We start from the raw sequence: 17,233 nt of genomic DNA, 5'->3' as shown, positions 1-17,233 counted from the left end.
AAAATTTTGGGTAATACTGAAACTGTATTGAATTCAATCAAAACACACCTTACCAACCTAGCTTTTTAAGAGGACACATCAGTAATGCTTCGGGAATGGTGGATAGTATTAAGTTGAAAATTTCATAATGTATTGAAGGGGGTGTTGAAGAAAAACTGAGGGGCTATGTGTATACTACTATTAATGCTACTAAACAAACTAAGAGTATTAAGTCGAACTTTCAAGAAATATTTAGGCAGGTACTGAATCAAATCAATACGAACAGTCATCATGTAGATTGTCAAAAGGATGACAAAGTTAAATCAATAACAGCATACATTATTGAGTTAGATCCTTCAGGGTAAGTTGTGACGGATTTTGAACTAGCAAGAATACACTATGTGTATACTTTTAATACTACTTCAACGGTTACTGTAACTAATGACACTTAGGGCATTAAGTTGAAAGCTTTAGGGAAAGTTTAGCAGGAGTTTTAAGGATGTAGGCATTAAAAGGGCATATAAGTAATATCATAGGCAGCGCTGCTCTATCATAACTAGAAATATCATTAAAATTTTAAAGGAGCTAATCCGATTCGAAAACGAAATTGTAGTGCCCTTTTTAAGATTCAAGTGATTAGAGGGCAATCACACCTCCCCTTTAGCCTATAGTTTTCCAAACGCTTCCAATTAAAACTTTGATGCAGCCATTTTGTTGAGCACAGCTGAACAGGCCAGTAAATATATCTCTGGGGTTATTGGGTAGGTCAACCACCCTCAGTTGAGGAATTTTGTCTATTATGCTTATAAACTAAATATCGCTTTAAAATTCCATAAAAATGTGCTGTGTGTATGCTTGTTCCCAATGAGACATTGCAGCAATATCCCAAAACAGCTCGGGGTATTAATTTCAAACTTTTGTGGCTACTTTTATTAATACTTCTGTTCTTAAAATTTGACAAAAAAAAGAGTATAAGTGTATCCAGGCTGTCAAAGAGCAAAGAGAATGGTATCAAGTTTTATTTTTCACGTCGGCTAGAGGAGAAAACTAAATGAAAAAATTGTCATTTCTGTTAAGATTTTCAAAAGGATGTATTCTATTAAAAAGTTTCTCAAGCATACAAATAGCAGGGTAAACTATAAATTATTAAGAAAAAACCCGAAAAGAATTAAACTATTTTTTTTCCTAAAAAAGACTATGTCAATGTAAACCAACAGAAATTAATTTACTAAAATTTTTCACCATAAATTTTTCAAAGAAAAGTTAAAGAACTCTATTAAACCAAAAATGAGCAAAAATAAAATAATAAACCATGTGTATAACTACCATGAATTGGTGTCAATAAGTAAACGAAAACCAGAACAAACATGACATTACAATAAATAGCGGAGTATAACTCGAAACATACAGAAATTAATATGAGTAAGCCCCATAACCCCTATGCCTTCTCAAGGTCACAAAATAATTTGTACTTTGTTAAGAAAAAAAATACAAATTAATTTTCAATGTCAATTTATTATACATATGTTGCTCTTTATTCCTTAAGTCTTAATAATTTTATTTATTAAAGTAAGAAAAGTGAAAACATTTAAAACGTATTTTTATCATTCCCCTAAATAGAACCTTTTGACACAAAAATCTACCACATCTCCATAATAATAGACCACTGCCTTATTAAGCAAATCACTTCAGGTCAGTAAAGGATTAAAATTCCCCTGCATTCCCCTACATTGCCAAACAGATACCCTAAATTATACATATTTGACGAATTTTTCCATATTCAACTGGGCACCCTTAAGAAAACACAGTACAATTAAAAAAAATGTATATTTCTTAAGAATTCTTACTTGAATAATTCCTGTAATCAGTTCATTCACTTTACTGCCAACCTTTCTTAATAGTCAAACGTATAGCAAAAATCAAATATTATTCCCCGTGAGGTTGACAGTAGCTTGAGGCCGTCAATTTTATTGATGGCCTCATATTATTTGATACGGCCTCAATTTGAGGCCATCAATATTACTGGAATTCATGAAAAGTCATATCCAAAAGGGTTATTTTTATAGACCTGAAGGGGTGAGTAAACCTTAAAAGTAAACCTTAAGTTCACCCCCGAAGGGGTGAGTAAATACACCCAGAATGCCTTAAACATTTCATACGTAAGTAAAACTTGACATTCTTCTTAATGTTTAAAATATGATAGGACTCATTATGTTTTCCTAGCTGTATATTCAAAACAGCTTGTTCTACAGAAAAAAAACACTATAGAAACTAAAACTTTTGACTTCATCTTCACAAAATGAACTTTTTATCTTTGTAGGTGGTATTTGAAGGTTTTTATTAAGGCTAATATTCTGAATTAAATTCAACTTGCAATAAAACAATTGATGGATTTACAAATAAATTTAAAACGAAATATATATAATATAAATGTACATTGTAAAAGCTATATAGAAATGTGTTTTTAAGAATAAACTCTTTTCTGAGTCTCCTATAAATGACTCATTTCATCAAATTAATTGGTACCCTTCAGAGCCTGATTATTCCAAAAGGGTTGTTTTTATGGAGAACTCATTATGTTTTCCTAGCTGTATATTCAAAACGACTTGTTCTACAGACAAACTATAAAAACTTTTGGCTTCATCTTCACAAAAAGAATTTTTCATCTTTGCAGGTATTTGAAGGTTTTTATGGTAATCAGTTCAGATCCTAACAGTCAATATTCTGCTTATATAAAATTCAACTTTAAATCAAAATAGTTGACAGATTTATATCTCAGTTTAAAACGAAATATATATACAATAAATGCGAATTGTAAAAACAATATCGAAATGTATTTTTAAAGTTTATTATCAAGCTTTTTGAAAAATAATATTTGCCAAACTACTTTTCAAGTGAAAATTTGAATATGTTCATGTAAGGCCACAAAAACGGTTTGGCAAACACCTGCACATTGGAAGAAGATAAAACAAAAGTTTTATCTTAAGATTAAGCCCCTTTGTCCTATTTTTGTCCAACAAAATATCATCCAAAACATTTCATTGTACAAAAACTAAAAGCTCGTAATGTACCTTCATGGTCTGAGCACTTGGGTTCCAATTTCTGGGTGCTGTATTCAAATTTACAAGGTAAATCATGTTTTGGTGACAAATGATGGTTTGGATTTAGAAATGGCTTCTCACTGCAGTCTGGTAAAGCATCTTCAACTTCTAAAACAAAATTCAAATTGAACAGACATATAAAATATTCAACAACAAAGCATAACAATTAAATCCAACTTCTGTTTCTTAGTTATGTGTAAAAATGTAAATATATTGACGTTATATATATGTACATAAAATCAGTATATAAGAGGTTTTTTTTAATCATTTATAAAATCATCCCTTTATAACAACAATTAACCTGAAATATTCAACCAAGTTCATTAACACAGAATATCCAAGATTAAGATGAATATAGACTAATGTATTGAATAATAAAGAAATTGAATACTGAATAAAGAAATATAGCACAAGATAAACATTTTACAGCTTTACATTTACAAATAAAAAATTAAAATAAAAAGTGAGAAATGCCAATCAACTAGGGTTTTCTGTATTAATTTCCAAAATGTAAAATGTAGTATCCCAAAGTTAAACAGCTGATTTCAACTAGCTTTAACTCTATCCCAATAATTTAATAATCCCACCTGAAGCCCCATAACTACCTTTACTTTGTGAGTAATAACTTGTTCATCATATCTACACAAAAAACAGAGCGACACAAAATCCTTCTACCAAAGGATTTCTTGTCTCAAAAAACTTAAAAATTAAGGCTAATAAACTAAAATTAAATGTGTTTTCCATCACAAAGAAGGATTTTTTGTATTTATCAGCCTTAGCTCTTAACAGCTAAATTAATTTTTTTTTTTATTGCTACTTAATGATCAAGAAAAAGAAAAAGCCATTTTTTATTACTGGAGCCAAGTAGCTTTCATTTTACTATATGCAAAAAATTTAACTGCATAACTTACCATTCTTTAGGAAAGAATTCTCTGAAACCATTATGAATTCAGCCATTTTCGGAATTTGAGGCAGGTCCATTAAATTATGAGATGTGTAACAAAATCATCAATGTTTAGATATAACCTCAGATTTTATTAAGGAGTGTGTAAGCAAAAGTGCCTAAAAATACAAAATATATTACAATTAGACATAGACATTTTTTATTTTCATCCAAAACATATAAATTAAACAAAGAATTTACCATTAATGGCCACTCTTAAGACAAAAGAGTCCTGATTGTGGCCGCAATTCTAACCACCATGAATCTGCTAAATCATTTCTTCAAATGATTTTGAAGAAAGAAAAAAAATCCTTGGGGGGGGGGGTAAAAAAACCAAATAATTAATATTAAATACTAAATAAATAAATACCCTTTCCTCTTATCACACTTCTCTCCTTTTAAAAAAATGGAATTTAACCACTCTCTTGAATGATGCCAGACTTCCTGCTGCTCTGACCGATTCTGGAAGGTCATTCCAGATGCTGACACTTAAATTAAATTAGTCAATTAAAGACTAATAATGCATTTTAACCACTGCAAGCTATATTTTATCTTAATACTTCTGAAAGCAGAGGCTCAACTCCTTCAACAGTCAAAGGCATGAGAAATCCAAATAGTTATTTTAAAGAAGGGAGTACTAAAACTGAATTCTGTCTTTTTGATGTAACTGTACATAAAATGTAGTGTGGGAATTTAAATTATACTAACCTTTCACAGTAAAAAGCAAAACAAAATCCACACCAAAATCCAAAATAGGTGAGATGTATTTTGTAAATAGATCAATAAAACTTTGGAACTCATTGCCTGATAGTTGTGTCACTGCTTGTACTGCTCCTATTTTTAAGACCGAGTTAGTAAACACCTCTTTTTACAGTAATGTATAATGTCAACCATAAGTCTACCACTGATTTTTGTTAAATATTCCAGGAGTTGCCACTTTTTGATTTTCATTTTGTATGTTATGCTTACAAGCCTTTGGATGAATAAATAAATAAATAAATAAATAAAAAGCCGTTAGTTATGGCTGATAGCTGTATCCTAATAGTAAATTTTCAGAGCCACAAACTTTAGGTTGGAAAATTTGGTTGAACTCCTGAACTAAAAGCTTCATCCAGAGTTGTAATGCTTTAAAAATATAATACATAGGCCTATTATGTATATTCCATTATGTATTTGCAAGAGTCTATATCAAGCTGTTCATACTTAGAAGGCTTCAAGAATGTAACAAATATTTCCTTCTATTATTACACATTTTCAATAATATATTTAAGTAAATTATGAATTTAATAGCTTGCAGAGACAAATTTCAACCAGAGAACATAATCAATTATGTTGGAGCTAGAAGGCATGACTATAGTCTACTAATGAAACACAGAAATATTTGGGGTTAATGCAGAAATAATCCTTTGGTAAAATTCTAGACAAGCTACTTTTTGCTATCTTGGAAAGGGGTTAAGTTGAGAAGAAATAAAGCTTCCAGAAATGAATCCAGGTCCAAAAACATACTCTGGAAAGCTATTGCCAAGCTACTTTATTAACCCTCTTCAGATTATTTTGCCTTAGAAATTTGTCAACTTAAGTCTATATACCCATTGCAATTCTAACAAAACAATATTACTCCTTTTCAGTTTCCTTTTCTCTGGTTTTAGTTTCAAAATACTATTCCTGTTATTTGAGTAGACTTTTAAGCCATATCAATTGGCTTTTCCTAAATTAAGAAAATATACTTATAGTTCTTTGAAACTTCTTAAATTGAGATTGAGCAAAGTTCTGAAGCTGAAAATATTTTCCTTGTGCTTTATTTAGGGAGAAAATCTATTTTGCAAGGTTTCACTTTTATAAAACATAAAGTTTTAAAGGTAATCAAAGGTTAGTACCCTCTAGAAGGAGAAGAGATAGAGGTGTGTACTTGAAAATACTCTCCTGGGACATACTTTGGTGTGTAGATACATCCCTGAAAGTTTCATTTTCTTAATCTTAAAACTTCCTAAAGAACTTAAGTATAGTGAGTCTGCATGCCTAATGTGTTGGGTACAATTATTCTGCATATTATGTAGGCTAGTATGAATTGTTTTCCAACTTCACACTGTCCATATACTTTACCCCCACTCTCCCCCTAATGTGCAAATATATAGCCCAAATTATATATTTTCCATTTATTCTGTCACTTCTATTTGTCTTGTCTCACATTAAACTGAAAGAAACTAACAAAAAAAAAGACTGGTTCTATAATGCATCAATAAATGAACAACTTGAATGGTAGGACATTTATCATACAAGTACAAAAAAATAAGTAAATTCTTTTTTATAATTTAGCTTACAGCAAATATCAGTGAACATATTTTCTTTTAATCTGTTTTTATCAATTATTATATCACTTTATTTAAATAGCATTGGGGGGAGGGGGAGATGATTAATTGGCCAAAACATAAAAAAGTATGAAAATAAAATTGTGTCTTTCTTCTAACAAGTCACCTCCAAAGGAAAAGATATTTTTGGTCTTTTCCTAATTTGCCAAATTAGGCAGGGAAGGAGTAAACACGTGAACATAAGGCAGAATTTTACCTTTGAACAGGTTTTTGACTTAGGAAGATCAATCACTCCTTTGTAGTTAGTGTTTCCTTCTAAGTAGACTAATCCTTAGGCAAGATTAGCCTATTTAAAGCTATTACTTACAAAAAGCCTCATAATAATTTAAATACCCTCAGTAAAATTCTAGTTTAGTGACTTCTTGCTATCTTGGAAATGGGTTAGGTTAGGGAAATGAAACTTTCAGGGATGGGTCTAAGGGCTAAAGTATGTCCCAGGAAGGTATTTTGAAGTAACTACCACTACTCCCTCTCCCTTTAGAGGCTCCTGACCTTTGATGACCTTTAAAATATGTGTGTTGTAAAAGTGAAAATATGCAAAATAGATCTTCTGCTTGAAGGAAGTACAACAAAATTGTTTTCAGCTTCAAAACTTTGCTCAATCCCAATTTATCAGGTTTTAAAGATATGCAAATGCATTTCCTAAATTTTGAAGAAAAAAAAAACATTGGGTAAAATTCTAGTTAATTGACTTCTTACTATCTTGGAAAGGGTTTAGGTTAGGAAAATGAAACTTTAAGGGATGAATCTACAGGCTAAAGTATGTCCTGGGAAGGTATTTTGAAGTAACTACCTCTACTCCTTCTCTCTCTAGAGGGCCCTAACCTTTGATGATCTATAAAAATATGTGTGTTATAAAAGTGAAACCTTGCAAAATAGATCTAAGGTTAAATTTGCTTTCACAAGACATTGAAACTTTTTTTCTTTTTTTGGTAAAATTCTAGTTTAGTGACTTCTTGCTATCTTGGAAAGGGGCTAGGTTAGGAAAATGAAACTTTTAAGGATGGGTCTACAGGCTAAAGTATGCCCCAGGAAGGTATTTTAAAGTACCCATCTCTACTCCTTCTCTCTCTAGATGGCCCTGAAATTTGCCTACATGACAGGTCTAACCTATTAAAATCTTGACAAAACAACAATTTTCTTAATTTTCAGTTACTAGTTACTTTTTCTCTGCCTTTAGTTCTGAAAATGCAATTCCTGTTATTTGAGTAGAATTTTGAGCTATATCAATGTTTTTTCAAAATTTAGGAAAAGCTGAAAACAATTTTGTTGTACTTCAATTAAGCAGAAGATCTATTTTGTAAGGTTTCACTTATATAACACACATGTTTTTAAAGGTCATCAAAGGTCAGGGCCCTCTAGAGGGAGAAGGAGTGGAGGTAGTTACTTTAAAATATCTTCCTGGGACATACTTTAGTCTGTATATCCATCCCTGAAAGTTTCATTTTCCTAGCCTAAACCCTTTCCAAGATAGCAAGAAGTAAATTAACTAGAATTTTACCAAACATTGATATGACTCAGAACTCTGCTCAAATAACAGGAATTGCATTTTCAGAACTAAAGGCAGATGTAAAATTGGTGCAAACAGTATGGCTTTCATATAAAGTGAATATACCACTTGATGCCTTTTTTAATGCTTTTTGTAAGTATAATAATCGCTTCTACTGCAAATTCAGATTTAAGCGCTTTTTGACCTCTTAAAAATGACCTATATATGGGGTCATTACAAATCTGTAATAGTTTAGAAACAAATTTGGGCTATATATTTGCAAATCAGGGGGATGGGGGTAAAGCATAGCATATATTAAATATGTAAACTAACCATTGCTGTATTTTTTTTTATGTGTTTGTGCTGTTGCACTGGTGATTTCTCTTCTTGTTAAAATTCAATGTGCACAAACACATAAAAATAAAAAAAAAATGTTTCTAAACTATTACAGATTTTTTATACCCCATATATAGATCATTTTTAAGAGGTCAAAAAGTGCTTAAATCTGAATTTGCGGTAGAAGCGATTATTATACTTACAAAAAGCATTAAAAAAGGCATCGAGTGGTATATTCACTTTATATGAAAGCCAGTAATACTGTTTGCACCAATTTTACCAAAAAAGCAACTGGTAACTGAAAATTAAGGTAAAATGTTGTTTTGTCAAAATTCCAATAGTTGTAGATCTGTCACGTAGATAAACTTCAGGGCCCTCTAGAGGGAGAAAGAGTGGAGGTGAATACTTTAAAATACCTTCCTGGGACATACTTTAGCCTGTAGACTCATCCCTGAAAGTTTCATTTTCCTAACCTAGCCCCTTTCCAAGATAGCAAGAAGTCACTAAACTAGAACTTTACCAAAAAAAATAGTTTCAATGTCTCGTGAAAGCAAACTTAACCTTTCTGTCTATTTTTCTCATAGCAGAAGCAATCACTTTAAAAATATTTGCTCTGTAATAAATGCCATTGCAGGATTGCCATCTACTTTGTAATATTATTGATGTGTGTCTGTTATAGATAGCAGACTTTTTAATGACTAAGTTAGTTCTGCCCAGTAATTCTCCGCCTCTAAAATGTTTAGTTTTAATATTAGAAGAACATAGACAGGTTCCCACTTTTACCAATTTTTAAGAGATCTACTTATTTCAAAGACCATATCCCAACGAAAATAAAATCCCACATTGAAAGAGAAATGTGTGTCCCCGGAAAAAGTTACTTTAAGCAATTCTTTGTGGCAGTATGTCAGCAAAGAGCTTAAGACCACAAAAAGAATGTATACTTGATTTATTTGTACTTGGAGTAGGACAAGGCCATTCTGCCTCACTATGCATCTGGAAAAACATGATAAAGCATCATGGTCTCCCATGATAAAGATCTTAAGTATGCAGTAAGTTTCGTGAAGTGGTAACTTGCAGCATATTTAACCATTTTTTGTAATGCAGTTATAAGTCAACTGAGCGACAAAAATTGATTAATACAAGCTTTCCTGTGTTCTTTTTTACTCATTAGTATTACCTACAGATCTAGTTTTCTTTTTGACAGTTGATTTACAACGGGAGTTTTCTTTATTTTAACTTTGTAGTATTTAAAAAAAAATGGCTATCTCAAAATTTTTATCAGGTGGGTTTGGGAAAAAAGGGCATGGAAGGGCTAACTGGCCTCGGATCTCTTTTGAACCTTAAAAAATCAACTAGAACTTTCTGTTTCCAATCAAATGAGCCCTCTTTGAAGTTTATACGAACATCACTTTCATAAGAGCCATATATGCCCCATGGACATAACTTACAATGCCTGCCCCCGGGCCCCAGGGCTTATGTTTACAGATTTTTGTTTAATTAAAACTCCAATTAAATGTTTTTTATAAGTTTCTACTCAATACGGTAAGTGTTATTGGTTATAAAATCCTTAGAAGTTGTATTAAAAGTACACTCATAGTGTCTTCTGTCTACTTTTATATCCATCGCAATTTACCCTGAAAGGTCTAACTTAATAATGTAGACTGTTATTGAAATATTACTTTGTCACCCTCTTGACAATCTACATTATAATGCTTCGTTTTGATTTAGTTCAACATCAGCCTAAATATTCCTTGATAGTTTAAATTTAATATCCTTAGCTTGTGTAGTAGCATTAATAGCATTATGCACATAGTCCCTTTAATTTACTTTCAGAATAGTCCAAAATTATCGCCTTAATACCCCTAACTTTAGCAGGAATATTAGTAGCAATAGCAGTTATAGTTTTAGCAGTAGTGGTAGTAGCCGTAAAATTTATAGTAGCAGTCTTAACTTAAGTAACGGTAGTAGTAGTAGCAGTAATAATAATAGCAGCAATTACTTTAGCAGTTACTTTAGCAGTTATTTTACTTAGTTACTTTAGTATTTTACCGCTATTTTAGTAGCATTAGTATTAGTAGCAGTAATAATAATAGTGGCAGTCGTTGTTTTGTAGGAGTAGAATCAGTAGTATTATTATGTAAATATCATACTTTTGCTAGTTTAACATCACCCACAATAAGACTCGTAAGTTTTAACTTTAAATAAAACTGTTCTTAAGATATTACTGATTTTTCCTTTTGACAACCTGCACATGGATAGTTTGATGTGATTCAGCTTACCTCCCCACTAAAAATTCACTGGAAATTTCACCCTCATACCCTTAGGCGTAGTGGTAATAGCAATCACAGTATTTTAGAAATCAACTTAATACGGTTAGCCATTGCTGTGACATTGTCGGTGTGTCCTTTTGCTAACCTGTATATTCATTTATTGCGCTAAATTTTCATCTGAATGCTCTTAGATTTACGAGTTGTTGCAATAGAAATAATAACTGGAGCAATAGTAGTAGTTGTAGTAGAAGTAATAAATGTAGCAGTGATGGTATTTTTAGTGGTAGCGGTTACATGGTGCCTTTTGGTCAGCTGTTCTTGTCCTTCAAGCATTATCCAAGAGTTCGAAGTAAATATACACAGCATTTCTTAAGATACACTCTTTCGACAATCTAAAGGCATATAGTTTATTTTGTAAATTCGAATTTATCATCAATGCTGTCTCAAGTTTTACCGTTATTGACTTAGCCTTGATAATACTAATATCACAGTAGCTGCGGTGGTAGCAGGAGAAGAAGTAGCTGTGTTAGTGTTGTATAAGTAGTAGTAGTAAAAGTTGTAGCAGCAATATAAATACCGATAGTAGCATGGGCATTTTGCCTTTTGGTCATTTGAACATCCCTTTCATGATGGCTTGGAAGTTAGACATTGACACTGTAAGAAAAGTTAAGCCAATGTAAAAATATTGCTTTAGTACCCTTTTCACCCCCTGTTGAATCTTTCCATCTTAATGCTCTAAACCTTACAAGTTGTCACAATTGAAGTAGTACTTGCAGTAGTTCAGTAGCCAGGGGTGTCATTTTTTAGAGGGACAGGGAGGACAGCTACCCCTCCAATAATGTGGAGAAAAATTATTATATATCCCATGTCCCTTGACTATCCGGAAATGGATCCCTCTTACCCCAAACCCCCCCCCCCCCCCACCCCCACCAATTAAAATGCTGGAGATTCGTCCTTGTCAGTAGCAATGGTATTGTTAATAAAAGCAGCTGTGCTACTAGTGTTAGTAGTGACATGCATATATTACGATTTTATTAATTGATATTCTTCTTTTGGTATTCCATTAAAATTCCAAATTAAAACCAAATTCATAAAATACTCCCTTTTGAGGATAAGTATGCTCATTGTGTGTTTTTATTTAGATAAAATTCCTCTTCAATATCCTGTCAAATTTTCACCTTCATACGCTACGCCTTAACTGTAGCAGCATTATAGTACTGGTAGTAATAGGAACAGTAGTAATAGTGTAATAGTGTTCTTAGCAGGTCCTTAGTGTTCTTAGAAGTAGAAGCAGGTCCATTTGGTCTTTAGTACATCTGAGTATTCCACTTTAGTGGAACAGTATTCCCCAGAAGTTTCCTTTTGATACGCTAAGCTTTCCAAAAATTTTGCTGATACACCCGTATTATTAATCCGCATGCACACTTGCGTTTTGATTTAGTTAAACTTTCTCCTCAGCGTTTCTTCAGATGTTTATTTCAATATTTTTCAGCCTTAGTAGTACTCGCTACAGAAGTAGTGGTTTTTATGGCACTTGGTATTAACCAAGTGACATATAGCGATCGCAAATTCTGTCGGTCGGTCTGTCTGTCGGTCTGTCTGTCCCGGTTTTGCTAGTTTATACACTTTCAGATAAGCTAAGACGATGAAATTTGGCAGGCGTATAATGGAACGGACCAGATTAAATTAGAAATAGTCATTTCCCAGATTTAACTTTCTGGGGGAGAGTGAGAAGGATAATTCGGAAAAATTAGAAAAAATGAATTATTTTTAACTTACGAACGGGTGATCGGATCTTAATGAAATTTAACTTTTATATTGATATTGTGTCTCAGAGCTTTTATTTTAAATCCCGACCAGATCAGGTGACATTGGGGGGAGTTGGGAAGGGGAACCTAAAATCTTGGAAAACGCTTAGGCTGGAGGAATCGGGACGAAACTTGGTGACAAAAATAAACACAAGACCTAGACATGTGATTGAGGTAGCCAGAACGGATCTGCTCTCTTTGGGGGAGTTGGGGGGAGGGCTAATTTTGAAAAATTAGAAAAAACGAGGTTTTTTTTAACTCACGAAGGAGTGATCAAATCTTAATGAAATTTCATATTTAAAAGGACCTCGTAATTCAGATCACTTATTTTAAATCCGTGCCGGATCTAGTGTCATTGGGGGGAATTAGGGAGGGGGGCGGAAATATTGGAAAACACTGTAAGTGGAATGATCAGGATAGAACTTGTTGGGAAGAATAAGCAGGAGTCCAAGATACGTGACTGACATAACAGGACCAGATTTGCTCTCTTTGGGGGAGTTGGGGGGATAGTAATTCAAAAAAATTAGAAAAAACGAGGTATTTTCAACTTACAAACGGGCGATCAGATCTTAATGAAATTTAATATTTAGAAAAATCTTGTGCTTTTGAGCTTTCATTTTAATCTCAACCTGATCCAGTGACATTGGGCGGAGCTGAAGGGGGAAACCGGAAATCTCGGGAAACATGAAAATTGAGGTATCTTTATCTTCCGAATGGGTGATCAGATCTTAATGAGCCTCGATATATAGAAAGATCTTACGTCTTAGATGCTTCATTTTCAATAGAAATTGGATCCGGGACATGGAGGGTTGGAGGGGGGAAACGGAAATCTTGGAAAACGTTTAAAGTGGAGAGATTGGAATGAAACTTGATGAGAAGAATAAGCATAAGTTCTAGATACGTGATAGACATAATTGGAACGGATCCGCTCTCTTTGTGGGAGTTGGGGGGATTCCCAGCTCTTTTTTGAGTTTTGTGCTTTTAGACGTCCTAAGACGATGAAAATTTGTAGGCGAGTCACAGACCTGGACAAATTGATTTGATAACAGTATTTTGCCCGATTCCACCATCTGAGGGGCTGGAGGGAGAGGAAAAACTACAAAAAATTAGAGGTATTTTTAACTTACTAATGGGTGACCAGATCTTAATGAAATACGTGTCTCAGAGCTCTTATTTTGAGTCCCGGCCGTATATAGTGATATTAAGGGAAAACGCTTAGAGTGGAGGGATCGGGATGAAACTTGGTGGGAAGAATAAGCACAAGTCCTAGATATGTGATTGATATAATCAGACTGAATCCACCATCTATGGGGGAGTTGGAGAGGGGGTGTTAATTTGGAAAAATTAGAAAAATTGAGGTATTTTTAACTTAAGAACGGGTGACCGGATTTTAACGAAATTTGATATTAGAAGGAACTCATGTCTCAGAGGTCCTATTTTAAATCCCGACCAGACCTGGTGACATCGCGGGGAGTCGGAGGGGGAAGCCGGAAATCTAGGAAAACGCTTAGAGTTGAGAGATCGGGATGAAACTTGGTGGGTAGAAAAAGAAAATGTCGTAGATACGTGATTGACGTAACTGGATTGGATCCGCTCTCTTTTCGGGGAAGTTAGGGGGGTCCAGTGCTTTGGTGACTTCGGTGTTTCTGGATGTGCTAGGACGATGTCAATTGGTAGGCGTGTCAGGGACCTGCACAAATTGACTTGATAAAGTTGTTTTCTCCGATTCGACCATCTGGGGGGCTGAAGGGGGAGGAAAAATTAGAAAAAATGAGGAATTTTAAACTTACGAGTGAGTGATTGGATCTTAATGAATTTTGATATTTAGAAGGACCTCGTGTCTCAGAGCTCTTATTTTAAATCCCGACCGGCATTAAGCCTATTATTTTCTTTTTAAAACGGTCTGTTGATTATTATAATTTTGCTAGAGCTCATGCCATATGAGCTATTGGATCTTGGTTCTTCCGAACTCGTCACAAGTACCTTATGAGCTCTTAGCTCTTGTTTCGATTGTAGTGGTAGTAGTATTCAAATATTGCCTTTTTGGTCAATCGGTCATCTTCCTTATCATTTCCTGAAAGTTCCAAATTTTTGTAAGCAGCCATTTCTGAGATACGCCCTTTGACAACCGATAAATAAATATGGTGTTTTGATTTAGTTTAACACTCCCCTTAACATTTCCTGAAAGACTCATCTGAATGCCCTTCACATATTGGGAAAGTATTTGTTCAACATTTCTACTCCTCTTAATGTTACAACATATGAATAATGAACGAATTGCCTAAATTACAGTCACTGTCCTAAAGGCTGGAGGAAGGGGTGATATCCCCAAAAGCATAATTAGAGAACCATGTCTCAAAATTTTGTTTAGATATTTCCCTGTGGAATAACTCGTCCCCAGGGCACAATTTACAACCTTATCCCATCCATTAAATATTGGATCTTTCACCCCCACAAGTGAACATTCATTAAATAGAAATTTACGGTTAATTGTATTCTTTTTAGTTCTTTGAAAAAATTTGTATGTTCTTGAACTCACCCTACATTTCGAAAATTAATGCATCAGGTGTGTATAGAGACATGATGTCTCTACTACCAAGGAATGGACAACCAAAAATTATCTAAGGAAATCTAGTACCATCTTCTTGATGAGTTGTGCGTAAGAACAGACTGATATCTGGTATATTTTTCCAGTATCCGATAATGACACTCACTCCCATATCGCCCAGGTTTTATTGGCAGGCCGATATATCGGTTGGACCCTAGTCATAATCAAGAAAATTTAAAATGGACAAAACCATTTATTTCAAATAAGCAAATAAATCATTTCCTTTAGCATTTAGCTCACTCCTCTGTAATAACTCCATCCAGCCCCCCCCCCCGCCAGAACCGAATACAAAGCAAATTTAAAACTAAAGACATACCAAATTAAATACACAATGAATTTACGGAATAAGAAAATAGACACTGTTGAACATTAATCATAATTTTCTACCTGTAGTACTTATCTACCAAGAAATATGCCCCCCGCAGGTGACATTACCCGTGAAGCCCAGACCCAAAATTTTGCCAAATGCCCATTGTTCACAAACTGGTTACTTGGTGAAAAGGATGAACAGTTTTATCTTGGCTTTATACTCGCCTTGAAACTTTCACAGATCATCTCTTGAGTCGACAGATGATCATAATTTTATTTGGACGGCTTTTTTTATGGGTGCCCAAAGGAAAGATGAGTTTTTTGTACATGATCACTTTGAAACATTTATACATGTGTTTTCAGGTCAAGCAGACTGTTTTCTTGTTTAACCATAATTCAACTATGGTAATTGCTGGTAAAACAAGGCCCATTGCTAATTGTATCAAACCAAGGATCCTAGAAGATTGGGAGAGGGTTCATTGGAAGAAAATTTTGTAGTTGAAATGCCTTTTTAAGTTACCACCAATAAAACACGAGTACCCCCCTCCGTGCCTCGGTACCTATAATAAAGGCGTAAACTGAAAATATACGGGCAAACTAAGATGAATTAGACAAGAAGTTCCAGAAATTCGTTTAGCTTTCATCTGAGGCTTAGAAAATTAGACCAATAAAACGTAATCCTTTTGGCATCTTACTCCCCTTCCTACACATCAATCTACAACCCCTCCATAATGTCCTCTGCATTATTAAGCCAATCATTTCAGGTAAATAAAAGATTAAAATAAACGCAAGAAGCATTTGTGTGCAATAGGAATGGTGGTGTCACTTTGGAGCACCGTTGTGGACATTACCTGCAATTTTCCACGGACAAATCTTGCCGTATTATTTGACCCCGCTGAAAGGTAATTCTTTCCAAAAATTTTCGTCCCACTAAAAATTCCCCCAGACAATCTGCCCCCCCCCATGCAGAAATCTCTCCTGCAAAAAATGTCTGTAAGTATCTGAATAACAATTATTATCTGTTAGCAGCGTACTGATTACAAAATTAAAAATGTACTTAAATTTATACAATGAGAAATTTCTCTGATCTCTTGATAGTTAGGGAGGGAGGGAGGTAAATCAATGGGCGTATTTTATGCCTAAAAAGTCCCAGCTCTCACTGAGCCTTCAGATAAATTAAATTAAAAAAAACATTTTTCGACTTAAGGTTAAGGTGTTTTTATTGATTAAAACGTATCGGATAATGTCTTATTAGACAGAAATGATAAAAAGAAGCTTAATCGTAAAATAGAACTTTTGCTTTATCCTATTCTAATGTGCAGGTTTTTGCCGAACCATTTTTGTGGTCTTACATGAATATACTCAAATTTTCACTTGAAAATAGTTGAGCGAATATTCTTTTAAAAAGCTTGATAACGAGCCTTAGAACTACATCTCTATGTAGATTTTGCAATCTTTATTAATTGTGAATTTGTTTGTTTATAGATTAAGATATAAAATCTTTCTATTACTTTGATTTCATGGTGAGTTTGAAATAAGCAGAAAATCGGCTGTTTCAATCTCAACTACCTACCAGAAATTTTTAGTGTTGAATATTAATTGACTAAAATACTATATTCAAACAGAAATACTGAATTCGTTTTGTGCATAAAGTCAAAAGCTTTTTTTTTTAGATTGAGTTGTTTTAAATATGTAGTTGGAAGAACATATCGAGTTAAATTGGATAAAAAAAAAAAAAAAAAACTATGAAAGTCACGTCATACTTAGGTCGTCCAAATAGGAATAAATTTGCTTAATAAATAGTAAAAAACAACGACAAAAAATATTGTCGTTGTCGTCGTCGGATATTTCCTGATGACGGTGTCACTGTATACTTTACCTAAATATTCGAAAATTCATTTCGAATCCTTTTTTTAATGTCTTAAAAAAAATTATCCCTATTTGAACTGTTAATTATGTGTCATGGAAAGACAATAGAATCGTGGAAAAAAAAGATTACTCAAATTCTTGTGTACATAGGA

General features: G+C 33.5%; 1 protein-coding gene across 6 annotated transcripts in view; it reads right to left on the bottom strand.

The window, feature by feature from the left end:
- Positions 1-17,233, bottom strand: part of LOC136038579 (zinc finger protein 239-like) — a 123,427-nt gene that overhangs the window by 23,377 nt on the left and 82,817 nt on the right. For 2 of the 6 annotated variants that reach the window (XM_065721761.1, XM_065721766.1), the window contains exons 1-3: positions 8,779-8,859; positions 3,992-4,142; positions 3,051-3,188 (exon numbers count right to left, since the gene is read on the bottom strand). The exons of 1 other annotated variant lie outside the window; for it this stretch is intronic. In XM_065721761.1, coding sequence (XP_065577833.1) covers positions 3,051-3,188; positions 3,992-4,061 — 208 coding nt within the window. In that variant the 5' untranslated portion in view covers positions 4,062-4,142; positions 8,779-8,859. Of the gene's footprint in view, positions 1-3,050; positions 3,189-3,991; positions 4,143-5,750; positions 5,885-7,185; positions 7,346-8,778; positions 8,860-17,233 lie in introns of those variants that run through there. 3 more of the 6 variants (XM_065721764.1, XM_065721762.1, XM_065721765.1) reach the window with 3 other exon arrangements.

Source organism: Artemia franciscana, chromosome 18 (assembly GCF_032884065.1).
Source record: "Artemia franciscana chromosome 18, ASM3288406v1, whole genome shotgun sequence".
NCBI classification, from domain to species: Eukaryota; Metazoa; Arthropoda; class Branchiopoda; order Anostraca; family Artemiidae; genus Artemia; species Artemia franciscana.
The sequence above is the reverse complement of the archived record's forward strand: the minus strand, read 5'-3'. Positions and strand labels throughout refer to the sequence as shown.